The sequence below is a fragment of the Pelodiscus sinensis genome, chromosome 2, assembly GCF_049634645.1.
Source record: "Pelodiscus sinensis isolate JC-2024 chromosome 2, ASM4963464v1, whole genome shotgun sequence".
NCBI lineage: Eukaryota > Metazoa > Chordata > Testudines > Trionychidae > Pelodiscus > Pelodiscus sinensis.
Genome location: NC_134712.1, coordinates 206904061 through 206932033, shown reverse-complemented (window position 1 = coordinate 206932033; position 27973 = coordinate 206904061). Strand labels below are relative to the sequence as shown.

General features: G+C 46.0%; 1 protein-coding gene across 1 annotated transcript in view; it reads right to left on the bottom strand.

Annotated features, from left to right (window-relative positions):
- Window positions 1–27973, bottom strand: part of THSD7A (thrombospondin type 1 domain containing 7A) — a 538075-nt gene that overhangs the window by 230697 nt on the left and 279405 nt on the right. The window contains exon 5 of the mRNA XM_025180361.2: window positions 19719–20550. Coding sequence (XP_025036146.2) covers window positions 19719–20550 — 832 coding nt within the window. The remainder of the gene's footprint in view (window positions 1–19718; window positions 20551–27973) is intronic.

Below are 27973 nucleotides of genomic sequence, written 5' to 3'. Positions count from 1 at the left end.
CATGAACAGTATAAGAGTGAATCTACATGTGCAACTGGAAAGGATTAAAAATGAAGAGCCATATTGAGAGTTCATTCTTTGCCCATAATAAGAAGAGTGGATGGTTTTGCTGCCCTGGAAGCAGATCTGCAAAGGAAGCTGAATAAAGCACTGAAGCTTCAATCATTCCCCACTTTTACCTGTCCCTTCCCTCACCCCCACACAGAAGAGGAGAAGCAGTCCTGAGGAAGCTGTTAATATCCTCACTCCACACACTAACACTTGTGGCACGTAGCTCAAAGAGGATAAGTGAGTAGCTATAGCTAAGTAAATACAGCGATAGATAACTAAGAAGCAGTCACTCACCTTATGCAGATGGTTTGTCTGCATCCCTGCACTGCTGATGAGAGAATTTGATTAACAGTGTTTGATGGGTTCATGCATGCGCTCTCTCTCCACATGCTGAACCAAGAAGCTAGTCAATGCATGCAGGCTAACCTTCTGCAGTAGAGAAGCAACTATGGATTCAAAGACAAGATTTTTCAAGTAGAGGGGAGAAAGGATGGTTATGGAGTATCCATAGAGACACACATCTTGAAGAACCATTGTTGCTGTACAAGATGAGTAACAATTTTGTGTAGTTTCCCTTTCAGTGCTTCACTGTAGTTATGTAACAATTGTTCCTTCCCTTCTAGGGTGGAGGGAGGCCACACACCTCACTGAGCCAGATCCAGAGGAGATGTGTGAGGGGGCCACAGCCTTCTACACCAACCTCTTCTCCCGGCATCCGACTGATGCTGAGGCTTGCAGGGGGCTCTGGACTGAATTCCTGATAGTCGGCATGGGTGACTGGCACCGGCTGGAGCTGCCTCCCCCTTTGGCTGAGTTCTTGGAATTCCTCTGTCTCATGCCCACCAATAAGTCCCTAAGCATGGATGGGATGACAGTAGACCTCTAACACATGTTATGGGATGTTCTCAGCCCAGACCATGTCACAATATGGGCTAAATCCTTGGAAGCAGGGTTATCCTGCTGTAGTGCAGGCAAGCCATGCTTGCCTTGCTCTTTGCATGAATTTCAAGGTTGTAGCAAAAGCCATCTCACTGCAGCTGGTGGCTATGGTCCATACCGAGCAGACCTACACATCCCGGGCTGTACCATCTTTGATAATCTGTATTTGGTCCAGAACCTCATGGAGCTCAGGTGGTAGGGATGATCTATCATTCACCTTCCTGCCCTTGGTCCAAGAGAAGGTGTTCAACAAGATGAATCACAGGTGTCTTCTGATAGAAATGTAGCAGTGTTAGTCTGGGGTAGTTGAAGCAAAGTGCAGGACAATGTAGCACTTTAAAGACTAACAAGATGGTTTATTAGATGATGAGCTTTCGTGGGCCAGACCCACTTCCTCAGATCAAATAGTGGAAGAAAGTAGTCACAACCATATATACCAAAGGATACAATTTAAAAAAATGAACAAATATGAAAAGGACAAATCAGATTGCAGAACAGAAGGGGGATGCGGGGGGGTGGGAAGGGGGAGGAAGGAAGGTAAGTGTCTGTGAATTGCTGATATTAAAGGTAGGGAGAGTGGGATGTTTGTGAGTTAATGGTATTACAGGTGATAATTGGGGAAACTGTCTTGGTAATGGGTGAGAAAGTTCAAAGTCTTGTTAAGTCCTTGTTGGCAAGTGTCGAATTTTAACATGAATGACAGTTCAGAGGATTCCCTTTCAAGTGCAGATGTAAAAGGTCTTTGTAGCAGAATGCAGGTGGCTAAGTCATTTAGAGAGTGTCCTTTCTGGTTAAAGTGGCAAGAAACTGTTTTCTCTTTGTGATCTTGTCTGATATCTGTTTTGTGGGCATTAATCCTTTGGCGAAGTGTCTGAGATGTTTGTCCAATGTACATAGCAGACGGACACTTTCGGCACATGATAGCATAGATTATGTTTCTGGATGCGCAGGAATATGTGTTCTTGATCTTATAACTCACTTGGTTAGGTCCAATAATGGTGTCAGCAGAGTGAATATGTGGACAAAGCTGGCAACGGGGTTTGTTGCAAGGGAAGGTACCAGGGTTGGTACTAGTGTGGTATGTCCTGTGGTGGTTGGTAAGAATCATCTTGAGGTTAGGTGGTTGTCTATAGGAGACTATGGGTCTGTCTCCCAGAGCCTCTTTGAGTATGGTATCCTGTTCCAATATAGGCTGTAGTTTATTGATAATGTGTTGGACAGGTTTAAGTTGGGGGTTGTAGGTGATGACAAGTGGTGTTCTATTGTTGGTTTTCTTGGGTCTGTCTTGAAGTAGATGGTTTCTAGGTATTCGTCTGGCTCTTTCAATTTGCTTTTTTATTTCTCTGGGTGGGTAGTTGAGATTTATAAATGCTTGGTAGAGATCCTAAAGCTTCTGGTCTCTGTCAGTGGGGTTAGAGCAGATGCGGTTGTATCGAAGGGCTTGGCTATAGACGATGGATCGTGTGGTGTGTTCTGGATGGGAGCTGGATGCATGTAGGTAACTGTATGAGTCGGTGGGTTTTCTGTAGAGAGTGGTGTCTAATTTTCCATTGTTGATTTGTACGGTGGTGTCCAGGAAGTGGATCTCTCGTGTAGAATGGTCCAGGCTGAGGTTGATGGTGGGGTGTAGGTTGTTGAAATCTCTGTGGAATATCTCCAGTGTTTCTTGGCCATGTGTCCAGATCATAAAGATGTCATCGATGTACCGTAGGTAGAGGAGGGGTGAAAGGGGACGGGAGTTGAGGAAACGTTGTTCTAGGTCAGCCATAAAGATGTTAGCATACTGTGGGGCCATGCGTGTACCCATGGCTGTGCCGCTGATCTGGAGGTACAAGTTGTTCTCAAACTGGAAATAATTGTGGGTGAGAACAAAGTTACATAGGTCTGCTATCAGGTTGGCAGTAGTGTCCTCTGGGGAAGGCATTCGACTCTGGGCCTCAGTTTGCAAGCTTTCTCCAAGTGCTGTATGCCTCCATATAGTGTTTGGTCAGGCTCAACTGGCTCGGAACAAGCTGGTCAGCTTCCGGAGGAGGTACTTAGGGGTTTCCACTATCAGGCCAGTTGTATGCTCCAGCAATTGCGCCTTTCCACTCTCTCGTCCATTGGAGGTTAATGAGGTTGGTGCTCTGGAAACCAGAGTTGTGGCTGGTCCTGTTGCCATACATCACATACAATGTGCTCCTTGTGATCCAGAACCTGGGTGACCTAGATCAGGTGGAGGTGGCTTCCACTGCCCTGATCAACTGGGTCATAAGCTCTGGCCTAGTGGTCAGGGACAGGTGGCAGATGAGCTCCTTCCCACCCATGCTTCAAGCCATCATATTGCTATCAAACAGAGGGCGGCATTGGACGGGAATGGGAGGCACAGGCCACCTGACTCCACCAAGTCCAAATTCCAAGCCTTAACAGTGGCAGAGAATTCAGCCCTAGAGTCAGCAGGGCATCAAGCTGCAACATGCTGACTGTGTTTCGAGAAGTGCTACAGCCAGACTGAAGTTGGATATTTCTCCTTCTTTAGGCAGGTGGCCAGTGGCAGTCCCCCAGGTCCATTTCAGACACAGCTCCCCAGTGAGCAGGGTGTCGCTGAGTTCAGGAACACAGTAAGCATCCTGGAGCAAACAGGAAAGTTCTGCCTCCCTTTGTGTGTTAGTCCCAGCTGAGCTGGAGGTTCCACCCTTTATACTTCCTGTTCTGCTAACCTGCTTCCTGGTGGGGAGGGTGAGGCCAGTTTGGCTCCAACCACCTGAGCACAGAAGATATTTCCTCCCCTTCAGATTTGGAGGGAAACCACACAGACTTACTACATTCCCAAGCAGTACTCTTTCTGGAAAGTGGGGACTTCAGAGTAGGGTCAGATACAGAGGCAGAATCTCCAGCAATTGCAAAATGTTCTCTAGAAATGTGGACTGATTCCTATGTTGCCACTCTATGAATTTCTGCGATAAGAATAATCTTGAAGAAGGCAACAGATGAGGAGCTCAATCTTGTGATGTGTATAGATTGAGACTGGGGATTGTTATGTTGATAGCATTTTCTGATGCAATTCAAGAACCACTTAGACAGTCTTTAGCTTTATATTGCTGAATTCCTGAGTCAAGTGTCAAGTTGAGTCACCTAGGTGACTTAAGTCGGACTCGAATTCAAGTCGTGGGACTCAAGTCAACAACTCTGAGTATTGGGAAAGAAAGTTTGCAATTTGAGACATTTCTGAACCTTGGGGACCCCCATAACATTAATAATTTGCCTACAACAATTTTAATAGTTGTTCCTATGTGGACAGGGAAACCTACAGAATTGGTAACTGTTAACAGTACAAATACAATAAAGAATGGGACCTGTAAATAGCATTATCTCAGTGTGAAGAACACAAGAGATGAAGCTAACACAAGGAGGAGATGAAATAAACACGATCTACAACAGATGGTTCTGTGAGTGTTCAGTCCGAATTAACTTGAACACAAGCAAGGGAGGCTGGGCATGGTTAGTCTTTAAAGAGAAAGTGAAGGAGGCATCACAGCTCAGGTACACAGTAGGTGCTGTGGACTATCACAATTGTTAGGTGAGAGTATGATAGAGGCTCTGACAGACAACAATGAACAGAAAACACTGGTGACCCATCTCTTTGCACCTGTATCATCCTCGTCCCTTAACACCAATGATTTTGAACAAATGAAAATAGATCATTGGGTGTCCATTGCTTAATTAACACCCCAGCACTAGTCAGCTGGGAATAACTCTGTTCAGGCAATGGAAACACCAGGGTAAGTTATACCAGATGAGGTGAAATTTCACCCTCTGATTCATTCTTTAAGTCTAATATTGTTGGTGGTTCAAAGGATCACTACCACTGTGGTACTGGAAATGTAATATTGGGTAACAAACTTGAAAAAGAAAGCTCAGAAAGAGAGGAATATGATGCAAATGAAACAAATGCTATTAAAAGAAAGAAACAGGGGAATGTAGCTGAGGCCTGACCCAGCATAAGTAGCTTCAGGGGGTAGCTGAGTTAGTCTGTTACAGAAAAAAACAACAAATGGTCTCGTAGCACTTTATAGATTAACAAAACATATAGATGGTATTATGAGCTTTCGTGGGCACAGCCCACTTCTTCAGATGACCGGAGTTGAGTTTAGGATGTGTAATAAATAGGAGAAAGAGGGGAGTGGGAAGAAAAAGTGGGGAGGGAGACAAAGAACATCAGCAAGTATCTGAAGAGTGGGTAGTTAAACTGAAAATTACAGAGCATTCCTAAAACTGAAATACCCACCTGGAGAAGTGAAAAAACAAATTGACAGAGCCAAAAAAGTACCCAGACATGAACTACACCATGACAACTCAAAAGAGAAAATAACAGAACTCCTCTTGTTATTACCTAGAGTCCACAACACAGACCCCTCCAATGCATTATACACAACCTACAACCCATCTTGGAAAATGATCCCTCATTCTCAGAAGCCTTGGGAGAAAAGCCTATTTTTGCTTACAGACAACTCCCCCAATCGGAAACAAATTCTTTCTGGTAACCATGCCATACAACCACATCATAAGCCTCCAGGAACCCAGCCTTGCAACCAAAAACTATGCCAACTCTGCCCACATATCTATACTGGCAAATTCATCACTGGAGCCAACAACATAATCCACTAAATCGAAAGGTCATTTGCCTGCACATCCAGTAATTTGATCTATGCCATCAAATGCCAGCAGTGCCCGATTGCTACTGCTATATATATTGGACAAACTGGACAGTCTCTGTGGGAAAGAATCAATGGACACAAATCAGATATACGTAAAGGAAACATACAGAAACCTAATGGTGAGCATTTCAATCTTCCACATCACACTTTGAAAAATCTCCAAGTAGCTGTCTTGTCACAAACCAGTTCTACAAGCCAGATCCACAGGGAAGCATTGGAATTATAGTTCATCTGCAAATTCAATTCACATGCTAATGGACTCAATGTTGATTAAAGTTGGTTGGGACATTACCAGTTTAACAGCCACTGAAGGTGCAAACAGCTCTCTGTGTAGTATCCGTCCTGACATGGGAGTCTATCTATTGACTTTGATTCTTATCTCCTTCAGTTTAAGTATCCAATCTTCAAATACTTACTGATGCTCTCTGTCTACCACTCCACTTCTTTTTTTCTTCCCTCCGCCTTCCACTTCCCTTCTCCTATTTATTTTGGGTGTACACATCCTAAACTCATAACTCCGGTCAACTGAAGAAGTGGGCTGTGCCCACGAAAGCTCATACCACCATCTACATGTTTTGTTAGTCTATAAAGTGCTACCAGACCATTTGTTGTTGTTTTTTTCCAGAATAAGTAGTTAAACTGAGGAGGCCTCATGTTTTGGAAGACAGAATTAGGAAAGGACATTTCTGATCAGGTTGAAAGCAAAATGTTTGTACTAAATAAATAGATCAACTGACTGAGAAAAAAAAAGTCTGAATGAGAACTCCAGGGTCCTATTTACTATGAACTAGATAAGTGACAAGTTAAGACAGACTATAGATATGAGATAAAGAGGAAGTCAAAGCATGGACAGTGCATGCTGCATAAGGATTGGTTCCTGCAAATTAATCAGCCAACCCAACAAGGCGTGATGCAATGCAATTATATATAATTTAAATAGAATAGGAGACAGTTTCTGTGCAACTTTGGAACAGTGATTTACCCTGCATCCATGCCTTCGGTGTTTGACTCTGATCAACTCAATGTAACACTGATGTAAGCCAAATAGAGATAACCGAGTGATGAAGGCTGGAATCAAACTGAGTTCCTGGGAAGCCAAGTGGAAAGACATCTTGGAGGAAATCCCAACACTAAAGCAGATAAGTCCCTAAACAGACAAATGCTTAACACTGTTCATTCTAAACTAAAATATCCAGCTAAACCAAAACCCTTCACAATAATACATAACATAACCAAACTCTCATGTCATGCTGTATCTGACCGCTGGTACATGGAAGGCCACAACCATCCCCTAGGATTCTCACTAAATTCAGAAATCAGAATTATACCAAAGTATTTCAGCCCTCAGGAGACTAAACTACAATCAATGCCTCTTAATGGCAATCCTAATAACAACAGCTTACTTAATAGCAATGTCTTGCTATAAAATGACGCCATCCTATTGATTTTCATGTGAATGGGATTCAGATATTGGCTAACAGCATGATGCTCAATAACCATTTTTATTAGAAGACAGGCCCCAGCTGCAAGAAGGTTTTTTTTAGGGCTGCAGCCAGGGAAGGAAGCTGTGAGATGTGCCTTCCCTCACTGCAGCCCTACAAACCTGTCTGTGATTGGTGCTCAGCATGTCAGAGTTCGTCCTTCTCTGGATGCAGCTCTACAAACCTACCTGCAGCCCAGGACCTACCCAACCAGGGGAAACCCTTGTCAGAGTTCTGTACTATGGGCTGGGGAGTTTAGGAGATGAGTCTGTAGGCAAGGAAGCAACTGAAAGGGGTCTGCAGCCCAGATCCCGGGGCTTTCCGTAGGGAGCAGGGCATTGGTAGCCCATATTGCTGCACAGTATCTCTACTTACATTTTCCAAATTTCACCCTACTCTGGCTCTGAGGATGCAGGTAGAACACATCTCAGCACTTCCTTCTCTGGTGGCAGCCCACAGGCATGTTTGTGAGGCTGCAGCCAGGAGAGCCATGTCCCACAGCTTCCTTGCCTGGCTACAACTCTGCACAGTGCCTTAGGAAACTTTTGGAAAATATAAACTTTTTTGCTGGGAATCAAGAGGTTGCTAATAAGGGGATACCACAGTTTTATGTGCCACAGAGAGAATAGGCACACCCATGCCTACAGTCCCCTGAAATGGTGGAGAACCGATGAAGGGAGATATACCTGGATGGTCCTGGCAAACAACCTGTGACCCATGTTGAAGAGGAAGGCATAAAAGCCCCCAACGTCAATCTGACCTGGGGGGAAATTCCTTTCTGACCCTAAATATGGTGATCGGTTAGAGACCCTTAGCACATGATCAAGGACCACCAGCCAAGCACCTGAGACACAGCATTTTCAGTACCACACCTCAGAGGACTGACCCACCCCATCTGACAGAAGAAACCCTTCCTACAATACCCATTCACTCACATTTGCTAAGCTCTCTCAATGGCTACGTCTACACTGGCCCCTCTTCCGGAAGGGGCATGTAAATTTCAAGAGTCGTCGTAGGGAAATCCGCGGGGGATTTAAATATCCCCTGCGGCATTTAAATAAAAATGTCCGCCGCTTTTTTCCGGCTTTTAAAAAAGCCGGAAAAGAGCGTCTAGACTGGCCCCGATCCTCCGGAAAAAGTGCCCTTTTCCGGAGGCTCTTATTCTTACTTTGAAGAAGAATAAGAGGAGGAGGGAGAATAAGAGGGAGGATCGGGGCCAGTCTAGACACTCTTTTCCGGCTTTTTTAAAAGCCGGAAAAAAGCGGCGGACATTTTTATTTAAATGCCGCGGGGGATATTTAAATCCCCCGCGGATTTCCCTACGACGACTCTTGAAATTTACATGCCCCTTCCGGAAGAGGGGCCAGTGTAGACGTAGCCAATTAGTTTTAAATTGTTTGCCCCACAGCTGCTATTGAAATCCTCACTCCTTTATGGCTAGAAACCTTATCCTAATTTCCAGCCTAAATTTATTAATGGCCAGTTCATGGTCATCTGTCTTTGTGCCAATGTTGGCCTTTAACTTAAACCTCACCCCTTGATTTATCCCCTTGATGTATTTACAGAGAGCAGCCATATCCACTCTCATCCTTCTTTTAGCTAGGATAAATAAGCCAAGCTTGTTTAGTCTTCCCTCCTAAAATGGGCCCTCCATTTCTCTGGTCATCCTGAACACCCTTTTGAGGAAGAGAGCACGTTTGCTACTGTCAACAGGGGCTGCTGCTACTCATCAGTCAAGGGGGTTGATTTTTATAACAAAAGTTAACAAACGATCAGAACAGTCTTGACTTAAGACCTAGGTCTCCTAAGACCCACCCTTTCTTGGTTTCACTGAAATAGTTGTTTAGGTAGTCACATTCCATTATCAGGCAATGTGGGTTTTGTTTGTTTGTTTTTATTATTCCCTGACTGGTCACACCTGAAGCAAACCAAGGGTCCTGGTCCCTTTCAACTGGTATTTCCAGGAGGCTGCATGGCTCCCTAAATCCCATGTAGGGGCTGTGAACCCCCTGAATTTAGGACACTCAGAATTTTTCCCTAGGATACTCCATGGTGAACTCCTCTCAGTTTACTGTAGTAGTTAGACTGATCGTCTCTTTAGGACTCAATGAAGGCTTCAGCTCACTCTATCGCTTCCCCCACTGAGGCTGGCTGGAAGGCCTTACCCAGCTCTTCATCTCTCTGGGTAGAACCTTCATGAACAGCTCCAGGATGACCTGGCTTAGAACTTTCTCTGCTAAACTCATTTCTGGATAGAGCCACTGTGCTGAAATATCTTGTAATTTCTGAGTATTCATGGTCATATTCCTGGTGGGTATACTCAGAACCTGTGCTAGATAAGACTCAAGAGTCAGCTTTAAACATTTCAGGCTGACCAGCTTCACCACCAGATAAGAGTTTGCCTGCTCATCAGCCTGCACCTTCCCCATCAGCAATGGTGCTATGTGGGATATCTAAGGCAACTGCTCACAGTCCACTGCCTTTGCCATCCACTCAAAGGTCCAGAGGATGTTCTCAGGATCAGTTTGTGGTCAGAGCTATGCCAGGCATGGAGCATGCCTCCCCGCCCCCTCCCAGTCCTACCACCAACAGCAATACCAGGTGGGGCACAGCCCAACCATTTCTGTATGCATTCCTGTTATTTGGAGGGGACTTCTTGCTTCCTCTCTTGTGCAGCCAACTGGATCTCCTACTGTTCCTGATTTTCCATTAGCTGCATCAGCAGAGCCTGAATCTGTTGCTGCTACTCTTGTTGTTGTGCCCATTTTTAAAAAATGGGTTGGTGGGCTGACCCAGGTCAGTAAAGGTCTGTCAGTCTGAGACTGATCCCAGGCATGGTAATGGACCATATAATATGGAACTTCATTAAAAAAAATTAAAGGATATAAGTTAACATGAGGTTTATGAAAAATAGATCTGACAAACTAACCTGATTTTATGAGATTGCAAGTTTGACTGATAAAGGTAAAATTATATACTTAAACTTCTGTAAGGGGTTTGATTTGGACCCTAGCCTCTGTTTGTCTGGAAATGGGTGACAGGGGAGGGATCACATGAATATTACCTGTTATGTTCCCTCTCTCTGGGTCATCTGGTATTGGCCACTGTTGGCAGACAGGATATTGGGCTAGATGGACCTTTGGTCTGACCCAATATGGACATTCTTATGTTCTTATGGTATTGTGATTAAAAACAAGAATGATAAAAATTGACACAGCACACATTATATGGATTAACAACTGGACAACTGATAGGTTTCAAAATGTAACTGCAAATGGGGAAGAAATTGTTACTCACCTTGTGCCGTAACATCTGTTCTTCGAGGTGTGTGTCCCCGTGGGTGCTCCACTACAGGTGTCGGGCTCATCCCGGCGCCGCAAACCGGAAAGTTTTCGCTAGCAGTAGCCCCCTCCGGAGGACCGCGCATGCGCAGAGTGTCCCATGGCGTTCGCACCTTTTCTGCGTCGCGCGGTCCGACTCGCCAGTTCCTCCTATCCGGAACATCTGAAATAGAGAAAGACAGAGCTCCGAAGCAGGGAGGAGGGCGGGTCGTGGAGCACTCACGGGGACACACATCTCGAAGAACAGATGTTACTGCACAAGGTGAGTAACAATTTCTTCTTAGAGTGATGTCCCCGTGGGTGCTCCACTACAGGTGAGTATGAAGCAGTCATCCAAAAAGCTGGTCGTGCTTCGGAATTATCTGTGCACAGAAGAAAGAACTGCCTGAGCGACTGCTATGTCTGCCGCTTTGAGACAGTCAAGGGCATAATGTCAAGCAAACGTGGATGAGGACGACCATGTTGCTGCACGGCATATGTCACGTAGCGGGACGTTCTTTAGGAATGCTGTGGAGGCAGCCATACTCCTGGTTGAGCGCGTTGTTGGTGGACAGGGTAGGGGCCTGCCCCTGAGGGTGTAGCAGCGAGTGATGCAGTTAACGATATGCGACGATATACGTTGTAACGACAGTTGATGACCTTTAGAGCGGGTCGCCAGTGATAATAGTAATCGTGGAGACTTCCGGAAGGGACGCGTTCTGTCTAAATAGAATGCCAACGCCCTTCTGATGTCTAACGTGTGCCAGTGGGCTTCCTCAGGTGTGGCATGTGGCTTGGGGTAGAAGGTAGGAAAGACTATAGGCTCATTGATGTGGAATGACGAATTAACCTTTGGCACGAAGGCTGGGTGACATCTCAGTGAGACACCCTGTTGAGTGAATACTGTATAGGGAGGATCGGCGGAGAGTGCCGCGAGCTCGGAGACTTGTCAGGCTGAAGTGATCGCAAGGAGAAAGGCAACTTTAATAGTGAGAGTCTGTAAATCATAAGTTGCGAGTGGTTCAAATGGTGGACGGGTAAGAGTGTCCAGTACGAGGGTAAGGTCCCATGGTTCTGAGATAGGCCTATGCGGTGGGTAGAGATTGGAAATACCCTTAAAGAACTTCTTCGTAAGTGGATGAGAGAAGACGGAAAAACCCTCTATTGGAGCGTGGAAGGCCGAAATTGCTGCCAAATGTACTCTTAGGGAAGCAACTGCCAAGCCTTGCAAATGTAAATGGAGTATATAGTCTAGGATGCATTGGATATGTTTTTGCTTTGAGAGGATCGATGGTTTGTGACTGGCACCAAGCAAAGAAGCGACGCCACTTGTAGAGGTAAGATCTCTGAGTGCTGTGACATCTGCTTTGTACCAGTACGTCTCTGACTGCTTGGGAGGAGGTTAGCTCTAGGCCTTGGAGCCAGTTAGGAGCCAAGCTGTCAGATGCAAACGGTTGATGTTCGGATGGAGAAGATTGCCGCGTTGCTCCAAGATCGAGTTGCTCAGCTGTGGGAGTCGTTGAGGTCTGGATAGCGACATCTGCATGAGTTGCGTCAGCCATGTCTGGCGAGGCCAGAAGGGAGCCACCAGGATTACTGTCACTGCGTCGGATAGTATTTTCCCTATTACTCGGGGTATCAGTGGAATCAGGAGAAAGGTGTATAGGAGATGGTATGTTCCCCAATTGAGCAGGAAGGCATCTCCCATCGATTGGCTGCCTATGCCTGCTCTTGAGCAGTAAGCGCGACATTTCTTGTTGCCGCGAGTGGCAAAGAGGTCGATTTCTGGGTAGCCCCATAACTGAAACAGATTGCGGGCTACGCAGTCGAGGAGTTCCCATTCGTGCTGGGATTGGAAGGATCTGCTGAGTGCATCTGCAATTGTATTGGCCTTGCCGGGGAGATAGGAGGCTGTGAGTGTGACACTGTGGCGAATTGCCCAGTTCCAAAGGCGCACTGATTCCGCACACAAGGTCCTGGACCTGGCTCCGCCCTGTCGATTGATGTAGTATACAGTGCATATGTTGTCCGTAAGGACCTGTAGTATGGTTCCCTGGATCTGGTGGACGAAGTGGTGATAAGCGTTGAAAACTGCTCTGAGTTCCAGGAAGTTTATGTGGAGTAGGGATTCCTGGTGGGACCATAAGCCTTGGACCCAATATTGTAGCATATGTGCTCCCCAGCCTACAAGGGACGCATCCGTGGTAAGCTGGATTGATGGGGGTTGAGCCCGGAAAGGGACACCAGCAAGAGTATTGGCAGGGTGGAGCCACCATGCGAGCAAGTCCTTGACACGGGCAGGGACAGGCATGAGCCTGTTGATATTGGTAATACCGGGTCTGTAGGTTGCGAGAAGCCAATGTTGCAGGCACCGCATGCGAAGGTGAGCGTGGGCTATGACATACGTAGTGGAGGCCATGTGGCCTAACAGCTTCAGGCAGGTGAGGTATGAGACTGCCGGGGCCATAAGCAGGACGCTCGATAGGTCTCGGATGGCGTCGGCTCTGTCTATGGGTAGATACGCCATAGCGGTTGTAGAATCTAGTCTGGCTCCAATGAAAATGATGGACTGGGCCGGGACCAGAGAAGATTTTGGTAGACTGATAATTAGTCCAAGAGCCTCGAAGATACCTCTTGTAGCGGTAACTGTGGTCTCGGCCTCTTGCATCGAAGGGGCCATGAGGAGGCAGTCGTCGAGACAGGGAAAGATGGTGATGCCGGCTCGACGAAGGTACGCAGCTACGACTGCCGGGGTCTTTGAAAACACTCTTGGGGCTGCGGATAGGCCAAAGGGGAGCACCACGTATTGGTAATGATTGTTGCCCACGGTAAAGCGTAGAAATCTCGTGTGAGCTGGATGGACGGCAATATGGAAGTATGCGTCCTGTAAATCGAGGGACGCGAACCAATCCCCTTTGTGTAGTGCTGGGATGATAGAGCCCAGGGTAACCATCTTGAATTGCTGTCTTCACAGGTGGCAGTTGAGGCCGCGAAGATCCAGGATCGGTCTCCATCCACCAGACTTCTTCTCGGTGAGGAAGTACCGGGAATAGAAGCCTCTGCCTCGGAACTCGGGAGGAACTACTTCCACCGCACCCATGCTAAGTAGGTGCATGACCTCCTGACGATACAGAAATTCGTGAGAGGGGTCCCTGAAAAGGGACGGGGATGGAGGGTTGGTGGGAGGTAGAGTGGAGAAGGGAATGGTGAGTCCAGAGGTTATGATCTCCCTGACCCAACGGTCCGTGGTGATGGCGAACCAACGGAGGCAATAAGGGTTCAGACGGCGGTGGAAAAGCTTGGTTATTCGTCATGGAGACTCCAATAGGGGGATGGTATGCAGACCCTCGACAAGTCCGTCAAACTTGCTGCCGAGGTTGTTGTTGATTCTGATTCTTATTAGGCTGTTGGCGGCGACGTTGGGGGCGCTGCCTTTGTCTATGTTGGTCGTAGGGCCTGAAGCGTTGGTTGGAATAATAATAAGAAGGAGGCCTTTGTCTGTTATACGGCCAAGCTCTCCTGTGCCTGAAAGGCGGAGTGTACATCCCGAGAGTTCTTAACGTGGTTCGAGAGTCTTTTCCGGAATGAAACACTTGATCCGTGTTCTGGGCAAACAGGGAGGCTCGATCGAATGGAAGGTCCTCTACCTTGGGCTGTAGATCTTTTGGTACAGAAGCAAGGTGGAGCCAAGAGGCACGTCGCATGACGATCGATGTCGCCGTAGTGCAGGAAGCCAAGTCAGCAATATCCAGCGATATCTGGAGTGCATTACGGGCTGCTGTATAACCCTCCTGCACAATGGATTTCAGTACATCCCTTTTGGAGTCTGGCAGATGTTGTATCAAAGGCACCAGCTTCGAGTAATTATCGAAGTCATGGTTGGCAAGTTGGGTGGAGTAGTTTGCCATCCTCGGTGTGACTGTTGCCGACGAATATACCTTCCTGCCGAGCAAGTCCAGACGCTTAGCTTCCTTGACCACAGCAGAGTTTCTCGATTGCGTGGACTTTGCCTTTTGCTGGGCTGCGTCGACGACGATGGAATTAGGGACGGGGTGAGTAAAAAGAAATTCTGCGTCTTTGGCATCAATAAAGTATTTCCTGTCTGTGCGTTTATTGGTAGGGGGCACGGATGCCGGGATTTGCCAGATGTCATTAGCTACTTCAAGGATAGCGGCATCGAAAGGGAGAGCTAGTTTCGATTTGTTAGACTGTTGTAAGTTTCTGAGGAGGGCATGGTGCTTCTGTGGCGCCTCGGAGGTACGTAAGTTTTGTGAATATGCTACCCGTTTAAAAAGCTCATGGAATTGTTTGTAATCATCCACGAGAGAGGGTTCGTCATCGAACATCGCGTCGTCCGGGGAAGAGGAAGAGACATCTGTCGGAGAGGCCGTGGGCTGTTGCTCTGCTACAGGTGACTGAGCGATATCGTCATGTGGTGCAGTGGCTGTTGACGCTTCCCCGGTAAGCGTTGGTGGGCATTGAGCCGGCGAGATAGAGTCCTGAGTCATTGGTCGTGGTGAAAATAATTGCTGCCGCTCTGGAGACGAGGGTGAGCGTCTTATAACTGAATGTGAGCGATCGCCATGGGGCGAGGTGTACATACGATAACGAGAGTCACGGTGTGAATATTGCGGAGCGTAAGAAGCGACACTCCTGTGGCGAGAGTAACGGGAGCGAGGAGATCACGGGGATCGTGAGTGGTATTAATGGTGATATGGAGATCTCGAGTAGTATGTACGGTGATAACGCGGCGGTGTAATAGATCGCCTCGGGGATCTGTAGTAACGGTGCGTAGGAGAATAACCGTAATGGTGGTCTCGCCATCTTTGGCAAAGTGAGAGCGATGGCTCAGGGGAAAATGCCGCCCTATCGGGACTGGGGGAAGGCGTACGGCGATGGTGAGTCTTTCTTTGCGCCTTAGTTGGTACCCCCGTGGATGGGGGAGCCCTGGGGATTGGACTACCCAGAATGGAGACGACCGAGGCAAAGTCGGAAACTTCCTCCGGGAGGCGAGGTGACCGAAGTGCGGAGGATGGGGATGGTAGTGCCGTATCATCCCCCAAGCCGTGGGGTTGCGGGCCCGTAAGAGCCGGCGCCGAAACAACGGACGGAGCTGGTTCAGCCGCACACAATGGGTGGTCGGTGCGGGCAGGTGCAGGCATGCCCTGTATGTGCGACGTAGCCACATCCCCAGGTCTTGAATGGGGGCGGGATGACCTAGGTGCCGAGTGTTTTCTCGGTGCTGTCTCCAGTGTCTGTGCTGGTTGCGGCTTAGTCTTCGGTGCCTGCTTAGGCTTCGGTGCCTGGTTAGGCTTCGGTGCCGGGTCGACTCTCGGTGCCGGGATAGCCTGAGAGCCTTCATGAGGCAACGGTGCCAAGTGTCTCGGTGCCGAGGACCGCATCGTATCTGGCTGCGGTGCCGCTCGGAGATTCGGTGCCGTAGATGATGGTGCCGATTCCGGGTGACCTGGTGGGACCGAGAGCACTGAGAGTGCGGGGCTTGGCGCTGATATACCACGGGCTTTCAGTAACTTGTCCACTCCCTGTGTGGGAGGGTGGCCCGACGAGCCTCGTGCCTCTCCTGCACTTAGGCTCCTGGACGGAGCGGAGCTTCTTCCGTCCTTGGACTTATGCGGGCCCGGAGCTTCCCGTTCTTCTACTGACGGGGGCTGAAGCGCCTTATTGAAGAGTAGCATCTTCAGGCGCATTTCTCTGTCCCGCCTTGTCTGTGCGGTCAGCTTGGCACAGTGACCGCATATCTGGGGGATGTGGCCCTCTCCCAGGCAGCGAATACAGCGGGAGTGGCCATCGGAGTCCGGCATGGCTTCACCGCACGAAGCGCATTTCTTAAAGCCAGGAAAGCCAGGCATGTTTAGTGCGGCGGTCTCCGGGGGAAGAACGAACTTGAGGGGCTCGTCGGAGCAGCCCTCAGAGGTTCTAACGGGAAGAGAAATTTTTTTTGAACTATTAACTACTAATTAACTAACTAAGATAATAACTGACTAACACTATGTAGGAAGGGGCTAACTGGAAAAGAACAAACGAATAACGATACGATTTCTCCTCAGAAGAGGAGCGTGTTCCAAATCCGTCTGCGGCCGTGGATGGTTAGGAGGAACTGGCGAGTCGGACCGCGTGACGCAGAAAAGGCGCGAACGCCGCGGGACACTCTGCACATGCGCGGTCCTCCGGAGGGGGCTACTGCTAACGAAAACTTTCCGGTTTGCGGTGCCGGGACGAGCCCGACACCTGTAGTGGAGCACCCACAGGGACATCACTCGAAGAAGAATCATCATTAGGTAAGTATGTTACAAGTGGAATCCCATAGGGACCAGTTTTTGGCCCTATGATATTTAACTTTTTCCCAATGACTGGGAAAAAAAACACAGAAATTGGAGGAGTGATAAATCATGGAGAGGAAAGGTTTTATAGAGCAATTTTTACCCTTTTCTGTCAATTAGGGTACATCTACACTAGCCCTCTAGATCGATCTAGGGAGGCTAATGAGGGCGACTGAAATTGCAAATCAAGCCCAGGATTTAAATATCCTGCGCTTGATTTGCATGTTCCCGGCCGGTCACCATTTTAGAAATTGACTAGCCCGAAGTAACTGCCCGCGTCTACACTCGGCAGTGAAACGGGATTCTGATTTAAAGCCCTAACTCGAATTAGCTGTTATTCCTCCTGCAATGAGGTTTACCAGCTAATTCAATTTAGGAGCTTTAAATCGGAATCCCATTTCACTGCCACGTGTAGACGAGGGCAGTTACTTCGGGCTAGACAATTTCTAAAAGGGTGACCGGCCAGGAACATGCAAATCAAACGCAGGATATTTAAATCCCGGACTTGATTTGCAATTTCGGTCGCCCTCATTAGACTCCCAAGATCGATCTAGGGGGCTAGTGTAGATGTACCCTTAGAGATTATAAAATTTAATCACTTTTGGATAGTACTATGATCCACAACTGAAAATTGTTATGTAATGCTAAGTAGTAGTAATAGTAATGCTGGTCCATATGATTGTAACTGATATTTGGCAGGGTTCTTATAACTAGACCTGGGTATAAGGTAATAAAGAATTGAACTTTTGTGTTACATGTCTGAAAACTTGCCATACTGGGAAGGGCTGTATTAAATGCTGCTCAGAGGGAATGGCTGAATTAATTACATTTCTTAAACTTGAATGAGGAGTTAAATGACAAAATGAAAATTCAAATGAAATATCCACAGCACAAGTTAATCAAATGGCAGTGGATGACAAGTTAATTCAGCCAGCAGAATCATTCATTTAACAGTGGGAGTCATATTAGTTAATCACCTGCTATATTTGAGAGAAGAAAATGGGGAGGATCAGATCACAGGCGGCCAAAAATGGAAGAGATCAGGGAGGAAAGGAAGAATTAATATGAAATAAAACATACTAAGGGACTTGGGAAGGGGAAAGTGCCAAATGGAATGGGAGGCCAATGAGGTAGAATGCAATGGAAGGCAATACAGTGATAAGGACTGGTCAAAATCCGGGGGAAGGAGTAAGAGTGAAGATCTCTACTATTTGTTTACACCATGTTTACACATTTAGTGATTGTGTTCTTTTACTGACAAAATATTATTCACACAGTTGTTTGTCTTCAGTAAAACTTTTGTCTTCGGGGGAAAGGTGTAATTCTTAACATCCCTGAAAGACCAAAATTCAGTTACCAGTATAGTTATAGCCTGAGAAAGGGAAGATATAGCCGTGAGGAGAGAAAGTCAAAGGAAAAAGAAAGAGGATAGATTCATAGATTAAAAGGCCAGAAGGGACAACAGTGATTATCTAGTCTGACCTACTGTATAACACAGGTCATAGGATTTCCCTGAATTAATTCCTCTTTGAACTAGGGGACATCTTTAAAAAATCCAATCTTGATTTAAGAAGTGCCAGTGGTGGAGAATCCACCACACCTTTTGATATGTTGTTCCAGTGGTTAATTACCTTCAATGTAAAAAACATGCACCTTATTTCAAGTCTGAATTTATCTAGTTTCAACTTCCAGTTACTGGATTTCATTTAATCTTCGTCTTTTAGACTAAAGAGGTTCTTTTAGAATGTTTGTTCCCCAGAGAAGTGCTTACAAACTGTGAAGAAATAACTCTGAAGCAACTCTTAACCTTTTTCTCTGTTAAGCTAAATAGATTGTGCTCCTTGAATCTGTCATTATAAGGCATGTTTTCTAATCCTTTAATCATTCCAATGACTCTTCTCCGTTTCTCCAATTTATCAACATCCTTCTTAAATAGTGGACATCAAAACAAAAACAGTAGCAGTTGCACCAGCGTCAAATTCAGAGATGGTAATACAACCTCCCAACTCTCACTTGATATTCCCCTGTTTTTATGTCGGAGGATTTCTTTAGTCCTGTTGGCCACAGTGTTGAACCCAAAACTCACACTTAGCTGATTATTCAGCAAAACCCATACATCCTTTTCAAGGTCACTACTTCCACTCCCATCCAGTCAGCATAGCTAGTATTGTATGCTCCTACATGCATCTCTTTACATTTGACCATATTAAAATGCAGAGGTTTTTGTGCCCATGAATATGGAAGATGCAAAAGGAGAAAAAAATGAATACAAATATTCAAAAGTAAAATGCACATTTTTGATAAAGTATTTTTGGGGAACTAAACCATAGGAAACAAAACCAATAAAAGAAACAGATTGTGTAAAGGGTAAACAGTACTTCATTCATTTGCATTTCAAAAACAAAAATTCTGGAGTAGATGTTGACTTTTTTGAGATTCTATTCCTAGTGTCTGACAGACAGTTCCCCCCATCAGCCCTATTACTGTGTGCACCCAAAGATTTAAAAACAATGATGCAGACATCATCTGTTTTCAAACATGATTCACTTGTTATGAATAAAAATGTGCCAAAAATGCCAGAGAAACAGAACACACATTTGATGAATAACCTCGGGCTTTCAGTAAACCTTCTGGGATAGATATTTAGACAAACAGAGGCTAGATGGTGTATAATGCTTAATATGGCATGTTTACGTGATATTTAGTATGAGCATACCACTTGTGCTATGTTTTTTTTTCAAATGTATTATTAAAAAATCTTAAACAAGACAAGGTAAGGTTATGCTGATACGTAAATGGATACCACAGTAAAATTATTAGATTATTCATGCTTTTCTTAAAGTTCCAACTACACAGACACAGATGTTCAAGTTAATAAACAGTGGTTACCTCAAGGCAGCAGTTTTCCCATTTCTGTGAGTACATGTAACCTGTCGGGTCTGATATCCAATCTGTATATCCCAATACTTGTTCTCTTGTCTGCTCTGTCTATTTCGATTCCTCTTTTTCTTAATAAGTTCCCGAGCTTCAGGATCCCGTACCCCTTTTTCTCGGTCTTTCTCCTTTTCTTTATTCTTCCCTCGTTTCCTTGCTTGCCTTATATGTCTTGAGTGGGGCATGGAGCATGTACTCCAGGGTCCCACATTCAGGCTATACATGCTTTCTTCAGTAGTACATGGGGGAGAATGACAGATCTGAAATTCAGTCAGGTTAGGGCAAGCAGAACCACCAAACTGAGGTGGAGCAACAATGTGACGAGTTCGATGTTGAAGCCCTTTGCCACATGTCTTGGAGCATTCTGACCAGGGGGAGAACTCTGCCACAATACAGTCCTGGCGGCAAGGGATGAGGCATGCCTGTTCTAGGCGTGGTTTTGGTTCAAAATACTCACAGATGACATCCTCAGCAGAAACCCCATTTGATTTTTGGACGCAGGTTACGTCTCTCAGCTGGATTCCTTCTTCCCCTTTGATGCATTCCACTGGCTTTTCAAGATTCCTTGAAATAACAGGCTGGCACTGATTCCAGCTGCCCAACTGCCAGTCATACAGTTCTTTGTGCCAGTCACAAACCCTGAAACAGTTCTGCTGGTTCTCAGGCCTCTCTGTCTGTTTACAATTTGTGGGAAGTGTTGTCCATCCTTCCACATGAGCACACCACACTGCTCGTGTTTGGATACCACCTGGACCACATTCATCTCCCATACACCTGCCCCATGGACCTAAAAAACAAGATGAAAGCCGCTGTAATATTTTACATTAAATTACTGTTTCACTAAACTCAAGATACACCAAGAAAGGACAAAAATCAAGAGTATATTGTTTCCCAGTAGCACCGCAAAGTAGGGATCTTCATCTGATTCATGGGAAAGAAAAGTTCTTGATTTTCACATATTATAGAGTACAATCTCAGATAGCCTACACAATAGTGTAAGTAAAGGACTATCCATCTGTTTTCTGTGATTATGAATGCATTTTACTACATAGTTTTCTTTTTTATGTTGAGCAATTAAAATATTTATGTTCCAGGAGTATATCAGAGGTTTACCACACCAAAATCAAGGCAGTATACAATTCATTTGTCAAAATTTGTTTTGCCAGCAAAATAGGAGAAAAGCTTCCCCATGATATACTTAAATAATCTTGGCTCCCACCTACTGTGAAACACTTCTGGAGATCTGATCTGCATACCTTTTCCAATGCATCTCAACTTCGTAGTCACATGCTACATATTTCTCATTTTTCTAAACAGTGTAAAATGACAACAATATTTAAAAAATCCCAAAAGTGGTATTTTGAGATGATGCAAGACATGTTTGCAAACTTTTAAATCCTCCCCATCTATTATATATTTAAGAGAGTTTGTCTGTCTATTGAAAAACTTCTCCTAAATAGTAAGAGCTAGGACCCCCCCCTCCCCAAATTTAGTATGCAGTTTCCTCTTATCATAGCTTAAAGGCCAGGGTTTCGTTGTGACAGGAAAATGGGATGCACCCGGAATGGTATTGTTTCTCATAAAACAGAAAGGGAGGCCTCTGCTATATAATGACCACACATGGGCAACAGCAGATAGGGGATGGAAAGCAGGAACAATTATACTGTATAATGATCACAGGGGGTGGGGGGGGGGCAGAATGGAGACCAAGACAGCTATAACCCTATTGGGGCACCAAAGGACAAGGGTGGAAAAAGGGACAACTATCTACTTTATATTTGAGAGAGCTTTTCTGTCTCTGTGTCTGTCCCTAACCAGGGGACATGTACGCCTCTCTCAGCTGTGCCCCACTGGAGTGCAGCAGCCATGGAGAGGTGCGTCTCATCTGGCCCCAAGTTGCTGTAATGAGAGGTGGTTGGGGTTGTGCTCTCTCCCTTGGGCAGCCTGCATACTGAACCCCTCATCCCAGCCCAACCTCAGAGCAATGATTTAAATGAAGAAAAAAATTGAGTTAAAGACAGGAGCAACAGTGGGTAAATGTTCTAATACTATTATAAAAGAAGGAAGCATGTTAAGTAAGCCTTTTCTGAGTAACTTATGAATAGTACTAGTGAAAAATATATTCAGAGATGAAGTCTTACCAGTTTGTGGCAATTCACAGAAAGACCAAAATAAGTGATGAAAAAGAGCTAGCAGGTCTATGAAGGGCACGCTTGTTTAAACTAACAACAAAACCATTCGAACTATCAAGGAACAGAAAGCATACAATGTAAACAGTTTCTGTGGTTTAATAAAAGGCACAACAGGGCAAATTCACAAAAATCCACAAGTCAGACAAAGTAGGAAAGTCACTATTTATTATGAAAATTTTGCTTGTTATTTTTCTGAGTTTTGATAAATTGATCCAAAGTGAAAAGATGCCATTTCTGTCTCCAGAAATTGCAAATTTGAACTAAGGTGAAATATTTTGATATCCAGGAGAATAAAATCTCAGATATGACTTATATTGTTATAGTCCTGAAATGAAAGTCAGACTTTTAGCAGCATAAATGTCTCGCTAAAATTGAAGTATGAAATATGGACAAGATTATATTACTACTAAAAATAAACCTGTTCTGAATTAGTGTTCTCTATTAAATCAGTCATGCTCAGTTACTCTACAGTGGAGAGCAAAGAAAAAATATAATCTAGCTTTCCAAAACTGAAAAATACTGAATTTAATATACATTTACTTATGTTTTCATAAGTTCTTCTATGAACTCAGTAAAACACTATTTTTTATTTCTGTTTTGCTTCACTGTGGAAGAGGAGAAAGGGTGTGTAGAAAAACTACAATGACAATTTCTCCACAGTACAAATATCCACCACCAAACACAAACCTTATAAAAATCAGATGCCTATCTAGAAAATACTTTGACTGAGAAGTTCCAATTTCCATGCAAAAAATAGATCAGACAATGCGATCCTTATTTATCTGTATTACCCCACTCATCACAATGGGACTATCTGAATGAATAAAGTTGAATTTTCAAGTCTGAGCCCTTCTGATTTCAAAATCACATACTAAGAAAATATCCAATACTGCACAAGAAAAAGAGACCGTGACATTGCTAAAGAATTTTAAACACCTTTCTGATATAATGACTGGCAGGAATTTGGAGATATCTTATCATTGACTCCCACAGACTTCAAAAACTCCTATTGGGAATATTAGGTATATTTATATATAAAACCTAATATTAACTTCAGTGCTGCCTCTATATAAAACCATGGTATGCCCACATCTTGAATACTGCATATAAATGTGGTTGCCTCATCTCAAAACAGATATTTTGGTATTGGAAAAGGTTCAGAAAGGGACAACAAAAATGATTAGGTGTTTGGAACCTGTCCCATATGAAGAGAGATTAAAAAGACTTGGACTTTTCAGCTTAGAAAAGAGGCAACTAAGGGGAGGATATGATAAGAGGTCTATAAAATCATGACTGGTATGGAAAAAATGAATAAGGCGGGCCTGGGCAAAATACAGCCCATGGGCCAGATCTGGTCCACCAAGCCACTGGATCTGTCCCCTGGAGGCAGCAGGAAGCCCCAGGCAGGCTCCCCAGCTTACCCCAGAGCCCCGTGCTGAAATGCAACTGCAGGAGTCTCTTTCTGTTTTAAAACTGGAGGGGAGGGGGGAAGTTTTAGGAGATGCCCCACCCCCAGCACATTCCCATTGCACGGTTTCTGGCAGAAACCAGCCAATGGGAGCTGCTTGTCAGAATAACAGGCAGCCAAGAAGAATCACGCCTGTCTCCTGGGCTCAGTTATTCATGAAGCACATGGCCTGGCAAGCAGGCTGGCTGACTGGGAAACATTTTAAGCTCTGCAGGCAGGCAGGTTAGTTTGGCAGCTGGCAAGTAAGTCTCTTGGCCGCAGCCTGCTTCTGGCACCCCTGCTCTTTCCTGCCCCAACTTTCTGTCCCCCCACTCAACATACTCAAACCCTCTGTCCCCCTCTTACACCCATACCCCCTCCCAGATCTGGCACCTCAATCTCCTGCCCCAGACCACAATCCCCTCCTATCCTAGGTCATAATCGCCTGCTTCATCCCAACTCCCTCCCAGACTCCAGTCTCCCTCCTGCACCCCAGTCCCTTAACCCAAACTCCCTTCTACACCCAACCTCCATTCCAGACCCCACATCTCTATTAATATCATGGAAGAGTGCAGCCCTCAACCACTTTCCAAAATCTTGGAGTGCCCCCCAACAAAAATTATTGCCCACCCCTGGAATAAGGAAAGTTATTTACTTATTCCCACAATAAAAGAACTAGGGGATCACTAAATGAAATTAAGAGGCAGCAGGTTTAAAACAAACAAAAGGAAGTTTTTCTTCACTCGGCACACAGTCAACCTGTGGAACTCCTTGCCAGAGGATGCGGTGAAGGGTAGAAATTTACCAGGATTCAAAAAAGAGCTAGATAGATTTATGGAAGTTAGGTCCAGCAATGGTGATTAGGATGGGTAGGAATGGTATCCCTGGCCTCGGTCAGCAAACAGGATACTGGGCTAGATGGACCTTTGGTCTGACCCAATATGGCCATTCTTATGTTCTAGTTTTGGAAGCAGACTTGTGGTAAGATATGGTACTTAGCATCTGTAGCCCAGTGATGGGCAATCATTTTTGATGGGAGGCCGCTCCGAGGTTTTGGTAAGTGGTCAAGGGCTACACTTTTCTATGGAGGGGGTGCAGGATCTATAACGGAGAGTGGGTGCAGAAGGGAACTAAGGCTAGGGTACTGGTGTGAAGAAAGTATGGGTGTGAGAGGGAGTTTGCATGGAGGAGGGGGTTGTGACCTGGGGCAGGGAATTGGGGTGCAGGATCAAGGAAAAGATGTGGGCATAGGAGAGGATTCTGGCCTGGGGGAGAGGTATAGAAGAGGATGCTGGGCCTGGGAGGGAGTTATGGCTGGGAATAGTGGGTAGGGAGGCATTGGATGGTGACCTGGAGCAGGAGGATGTGGTGATCTAGGACAGGGAGTTAGAGTGCAGGAGAGTTGGGGTGCTAGACGTAGGCTTTGGCCAGGAGGTGCTTACCTAGACAGCTCCCAGCCAGCAATCCAATGGGCCCGTGTCAGCCTGCCACAGCCCCCGAGCAGCTACTCCATGTGCCTCTCTGTGTATTTGTGGGGTGAGGAATATATACACACGGCCCCTGCTCCTAGCACAATCTTGCAGTTCACATTGGCTGGTTCTGGCAAATAGGAGCTTAGAAACTGTGACTGAGTGAAAGGCAGCCAATGGGAACCAGCCAATGGGAGCTGAATGATTGTACTGGGGATGGGGCAGCAGGCAAAGGTTCCCCATCATCTCTGTGTAGAAAGGCAGATGGAGCAGCCACTCTGAGTCGTGGGGCTCCTTCCTGCGTGAGAATCCCAGCGGGGTGGCCACGGGCCAGACTGAAAGGCCTGGCAGGCCATATCTTACCTGCCTGTGGGCTAAGGAGTTGTTCCTCTTAATGATTTAAACATAATAAAATACCAATAAAACTGACTGTTCCAGCTATTACACAGCAGAGCCCCATTTGTCACATTGAATTGGGACCAGGGCCAGGTGAGATAATCATAAATTAGAATAATTAGAATGAGGAAGTGCAAAGCTGCAGTGTCATCTAGTAGCCACTGGAGGAATCGTCTGTGTCTGGGCCCTTGTGCGCTGCTTGGTGACTGCACATGGAAAGCTGCACAATGGAAGGTTGGAAGAATGGGACTCTACTGCACCTCCTCATCATCTGTAATGATTCCACATGACAGGGCACCTCATAATATACACTGATAGTGACACTCTCACACAGATCCTCAACTCCCTAGCCAAGGGGCAAGTAGGGAACGATTGTTAAACCTAACTGATAGTAATTGCTCAGAGCCAGCCAATGCAGAAAGCAGAACAATACCCCAAGCAGATGATTGGTTCTGGCTCATTTGCTGGCCCTTAAAGAGAACAACAAAATCCTGGATCTCCTCCAGCTCATCCAATCAGCAGTAAGTCTCTGAGGGTCAAGAAGCTATGGGGAAAGGGAAATGAAAAACACATATTCCAATGTCCCCAGTGATACACTGATAAGGGACAAAAGGCCTAGGTGGAAAAATAATTCTCCCAATTTAACTTAGTGTTTCCCAGCCTTGCCTTTGGCCAGCACCAGGTAGATCAGGCTGCATCGGTACCAAACACCGCACAGGCTCTTACCTTCTCCACAGGGACATGTGTCTTCTAGCGCAATTAGTTCTGGGAAAGGAGAACACTCCAAAGAGGTTCCTCCTCATGCTCACATTTGTTACCCTGAATACTCTCTCAGTGCTCAAGGGCAGACCTCATGAAGGATACTCCCTGCAGCAAAGCCACGGGGGTCTCTGAGATTGCCCCTGCCCTGCAGTCTGTCCTACCTGGCCACTGTCATGGACTCTCTGTTAGGTCATCACCTCCCAACATCCTTTAGCCAATAACCTGAGATGCTGCAAAAGGCCTTGTGATGTCACTGCCACACCCTCCCCTGCACTACAGGGCTAATGTCCTGCCAGCTCCTTTGCATGTTTGAGCTGCTCCCCGCATCACCCCCAATCACTCAATGTTAGGGTATGTCTACACTACCACCCTAGTTCGAACTAGGGTGGTAATGTAGGCAACCGGAGTTGCAAATGAAGCCCGGGATTTGAATTTCCCGGGCTACATTTGCATCTCGCCAGGCACCGCCATTTTTAAATGTCCGCTAGTGTGGACTCCGGGCCGCGCGGCTACATGCGGCACGGACTAGGTAGTTCGGACTAGGCTTCCTATTCCGAACTTCCGTTACTCCTCGTTTCAAAACCAGTTTCACGAGGAGTAACGGTAGTTCGGAATAAGAAGCCTAGTCCAAACTACCTGGTCCGTGCCGCATGTAGGCGCGCTGCATGGAGTCCACACTCGCGGACATTTAAAAATGGCGGCGCCCAGCGAGATACAAATGAAGCCCAGGAAATTCAAATTCCAGGCTTCATTTGCAACTCTGGTTGCCTACATTACCACCCTAGTTCGAACTAGGGTGGTAGTGTAGACATACCCTTAGTTCTGGGATGAAACAGGCTGCCCATGGAAACATCAGAGGGTGCCCAGTGTCACATGCAGTTTGCAGAGATTTGCAGACTGTAAGACCATCTAATGCAGGGGTGGGCAATAACTTTTGTAGGGGGGACACTTCACAAATTTTGATTCGTGGTTACAGGCCAGCCTTGGGCTCGCCAGAAAGGGTGGGGTCTGGGGCAGAAGTGGTGGAGTCGGAGGTTACAGATTGAGACAAAGAGAGAGTATGAGTGTGAGAGACACACTTTGTGTGTGAGACAGATTGTAACAGACTGAGTGTGTGTGGCAGTGTGTATGTTACAGTGACTGCGTGTGTGGCACAGACTGGGGGTGTGTGATAGTGACAGAGTGTGTGTGCGCTAGCTGCTGCTAGGTAAGTTTCTGAGAGAAGTTATGCTCTGTCTCTAAAGGAAATCTGTCCTGCTATGTCGTCTCCCTTTCTCCCTGCTCTGCACTCCTATGAGTCACTTACCATCCACACATCTTATTGGAGCAGCTACACTGACTGTCCCTCTCTCGCACGGACCCCTGCTCTGCAGAGATGGGATACAGAGGCAGGGGAACACCCTGACTTCAGCACTGCCCTCTCCTCTGCTCTGCACAGCCAGCAGGAGAACACTGGGCGCAGCTCTGCTGCAGGATGGAGCAAAGTGGGGGAGGGACAGCTGAACACATGCTGCTGGCTATAAGTATGCATGCTCTGCTAATCTGCTGGGTGGGCAAGAGTGAAATGCTTAGAGGGCTGGATCCAGCTGGGTCTGATTTTGCCCACCTCTGCTCTAGCCCTTGCTAGTTTATTTTTTAACAGACTCTTGATCACAGTATACTGTAGAAGAAGATGCACTGTGGTTGAACAGTTTGTTTATGGATTTTAAAACCTGAGCATTACATACTTGATAGCAATGCCATCTGGCAGAGAGATTCAGCACATGAAAACTCCTGTACTGTTTTCTGCAGATTAAGTTTGAATTAGGGTTTCCAAGGTTTAGCTAGATACCCAGAAAAATAAATGTATGTTTTAAGTACAAATACATTTCTGTTCCCATTTCAGCGAGATTACCCTAGTTTATCTCTAACCAGCCTTCCACAAATGATATAATCATTGTTGTA